The sequence below is a fragment of the Ceratina calcarata genome, unplaced genomic scaffold, assembly GCF_001652005.2.
Source record: "Ceratina calcarata isolate Rehan_Ccalc_2016 unplaced genomic scaffold, ASM165200v1 scaffold574.2, whole genome shotgun sequence".
Taxonomy (NCBI): domain Eukaryota; kingdom Metazoa; phylum Arthropoda; class Insecta; order Hymenoptera; family Apidae; genus Ceratina; species Ceratina calcarata.
Genome location: NW_017176951.1, coordinates 1 through 3,261, shown reverse-complemented (window position 1 = coordinate 3,261; position 3,261 = coordinate 1). Strand labels below are relative to the sequence as shown.

The 3,261-nt window shown below is 36.1% G+C and overlaps 1 protein-coding gene across 1 annotated transcript; it reads right to left on the bottom strand.

Moving 5' to 3' along the window:
* Window positions 1-1,053: 1,053 nt before the first annotated feature.
* LOC113464881 (uncharacterized) lies at window positions 1,054-2,373 on the bottom strand. Its single transcript, XM_026817404.1, has 3 exons — window positions 2,163-2,373; window positions 1,240-1,947; window positions 1,054-1,142 (listed from the first exon to the last, which is right to left on the bottom strand). Exons 1-2 carry the CDS (start codon window positions 2,305-2,307, stop codon window positions 1,745-1,747), a joined length of 348 nt encoding a protein of 115 aa, XP_026673205.1. The 5' UTR covers window positions 2,308-2,373; the 3' UTR covers window positions 1,054-1,142; window positions 1,240-1,744.
* Between the last annotated feature and the right edge of the window lie 888 nt (window positions 2,374-3,261).

The window sequence follows — 3,261 nt, the reverse complement described above, 5'->3', positions numbered from 1 at the left end:
TTTTTTCTATCATGAAAAACAAGCGAGATATTTCAGATGCCAGAGTTAGCTGGGACACCCTGTATATGCAAATTGCAATTATCCTGTACCTGAATTTGTACATTATCCGGTCGTTCTCGTATTAAATTCTGTAGTTGTAATAAAGAATGATCAAAAGTTTCCTCGCAATTGCTGCCAACAAAGTGCACACCGCTTATATTCTTAATGAGCAGTGCCTTATACGAATCTTGAAACTGAGTTGAATTAATAGTATTCACTCTGACTGAGTGTTGCCTTATCTGGCTAAAGAAATTTTCTAACGTATCTTGATTAAGGCTACGTGGAAAGAAATATTTTATACCATGTTTTAATAATTTTTCCCTAATAACAATAAAACCTTGGATTGTGAGAATTAAATCTTTTAGGGAAGGAGGCACGGAACGACCGCCTGTGCCTCGTTCCCTAAAAAATATGTTTTGTAATGAGGAACAAGCTCGTTCCCAAAAAGAAACGTGTTTCGACCTTAAACTTACGGCACCTCTTAAAATTTTCTCTGTCGGCGGTGTCCTCGAATCGCCGTTCAAGCTGTCAAAAACGCTATTGAAATATGTGAGGATTTCCCCAATTTGGCTTCCTCTTTGGTCCATTCTGAACTTCCCCGTAGAGTCTGTCATGTCTGAAAAAAATAATGATGAATGATTTCACAGTTCGAAAATATAAATTAAAAATTTGTAGCCTTTTCTGCTTACTATATCAGGCCATAGTATTTACGGCCGCGGCCACTGTGTGACTGAGAACTTGCGCCGCATATGAAACCTTCATTTTCTTAAGCATATCATCATATACATGCTGCTTAGTAATGCGAGGCATAATTCTCATGTCATCATTATCGCAATCGATTTCATATGCTGTAACGATGTGGTCCCACGTTGCTTTCACTTCCTCACTATTACACCTCCAAACAAGATTTTTTTTTAACAAATTATTCCTAATCCCCTTCAGCAAATGAGGCACATCGTACAAAGGAATTATTTCTTTGCCGTTAATTAGAATACACCGCTTAGAAATACTGAGAAATACCTCCCTGGCCTCATTTACCAGCCCCTCTATGGCCGACCTATTTGTCGATCCTTGATCGCATATAATGGCAAGTATGTGTAAGCCTGTAAACATTCGTACAGTTATGAATGAAAAATTCAGAATGATATTGATTTTTGTATTTTATACAATTCCACACAGTGATTAGTAGAGAGTACATACCATTTATTCCGTTTAATTTTTTCACCAACTATACAATAATATTTTTTATTGTGTCCGGCTTCGCGAGACCTTTACTGAAAGTGTAACACAACGGCTGCTTCCACTTTTTTATTATTCCTTTGATCATAAACACCAAAGCGTGATCGATAATATGTCCGTTGTGTACACCTTCAGTGTTGTCCTTGTATATGTTATATTCAACATTTGGTTTCAGTAAAATCTCATAAAAAATGAGGCAGCAAAATTTGTCTTTCTTTTTTAATGGTTGCACTGCTTGTTGACCATTTTCAATAATATATTCATTTATGCCAGCCGTTACAGGAATTTTATTCAACAATCGGTTTATGGTTGTTTTCGATGGTAATTTGAACCATGCTGATAAATATCTGTATGCCGCTCCAGATGTTTTATATGTATAACGCTAAACACATTAATTTTTCCTCCGTCGAATATCTGTTGCCTTTGGCCTTTTTGTTTTTTCTATTTAATTGCGCCAAACAAAAATTTAAAGCTTCCTTAAATTCGTTTCAGGAAAGTTATACTGCTTCTCTGCTAGTTTTAATCTATTCTTGAAGCTTAGAGGTCTCATTTTGTATGTGCACAATTTGTTTCGTATTTTGCGCGCATGTTTATATAGCGAACGCGCTTTCGGCGTCAAATCTACAGAGTGTGCAACTCCTACACCTCGCAATAACGTATCACGGACACCTAAAAAATCACAAAACACGTGAAATATAAAACAATCCTTCACCACTAAGTCAATATTAAATAATACTATGATATTTAACAAGGAGAAATTAATGATTGAAGAAAGATAGCAATAAATAAGAATAAGAAAAATGAAGTCAGTGGTGAAAAAAAATTAAATCAAGGTTCACCCACATTCTTTACAAAATCAAATAAATTATCAGTTTAATACTTACGTTCAGTAGTCGGATGTTCAATAACAATTTCATCTGCTCTTGATGTAGATGGAACTTCCGGTTCAGGTTCTTCCGGTTCCGGTACTCTGTTGAATTCTGATTCCGGTTCTATCGTATTGATTATTGCTTCCGGTATTGTATTCATTACTGTTCAGTAGTACATTCATTACATTTGATACATTTGATGGTTTTGAAACATCGAATAAATTGCTATTTGTACTTACTGTGCGGTAAGTTTTGAGAGGGAATGACATTCCATTGTAAAAACATATTTGATTATATGTCCTCAGGTTTGAAATGTTGGTGGCAAACTCGGTAATTCTGGAACACTCTGCCAGGATCCATGCTCAACAAATTTTCATTTCCTACCAATTCGATCCATTGTCGAAATCGAATTGAATCTTTTTTTGGATTAGGAAATCTATGCCGCGGTGATGTTCGGTCGAAACAATCAGGCACGCAACAATTATGGACTCCCATTCTGAAATATATAAAATAAGGGTATAAATAATAATAAATAAAATAAGGGTATAAGTAATAATGAAATAATTAATGAATTAATCATACCTGATATTTATATCTCAATGAATGAAGGCCACACGTTTCCTTTTTGCAAAGCTTCCTCTCAATAAAATTTCAATACGTATACAATTCGCTTACAATCTTCACATTACAAGGTTCCGAAACGGAAAGACAGTTTCAAGCACTTTGAAGTGTTTCAACGAATTTTCTACATTGGTGGGGGCGAGATGATGGGGGTGCAATTTATTATTCTTTGTTTATCCTGCTACAAAGTATGAGTCGAACTTTTGGGACCGCGAGTATAGATAAGGGGCATTTGAATTTGAAAAAGCGCCAATAAACGCATGTGGACGCCATCTGAAGGAAGAATTAGAAATTAAAGTAGATCACAGAGACCTCAAGTGTTTTGTGCGGTGTACTAAACGTGCCAACAGTAGTCCTATTCGAGTGAAACCCCCCTGGGTCCACCGTACTTGTACATCTCATCCGTAATACTATCAGAGAGAAACTCTAATACTGCTCATATTGTATCTATGCTGCGGTGGACCTGGAGGTTCTTATCTCTGCTACGGTGGAA

Excerpts from the sequence above, each read along its gene's own strand:
- LOC113464881 (XM_026817404.1), bottom strand. The coding sequence starts at position 2,307 with ATGAATACAATACCGGAAGCAATAATCAATACGATAGAACCGGAATCA. Across the intron at positions 1,948-2,162 it reads TGAACATCCGACTACTGAAC|GTGTCCGTGATACGTTATTG; the intron begins GTAAGTATTAAA and ends GTGATTTTTTAG.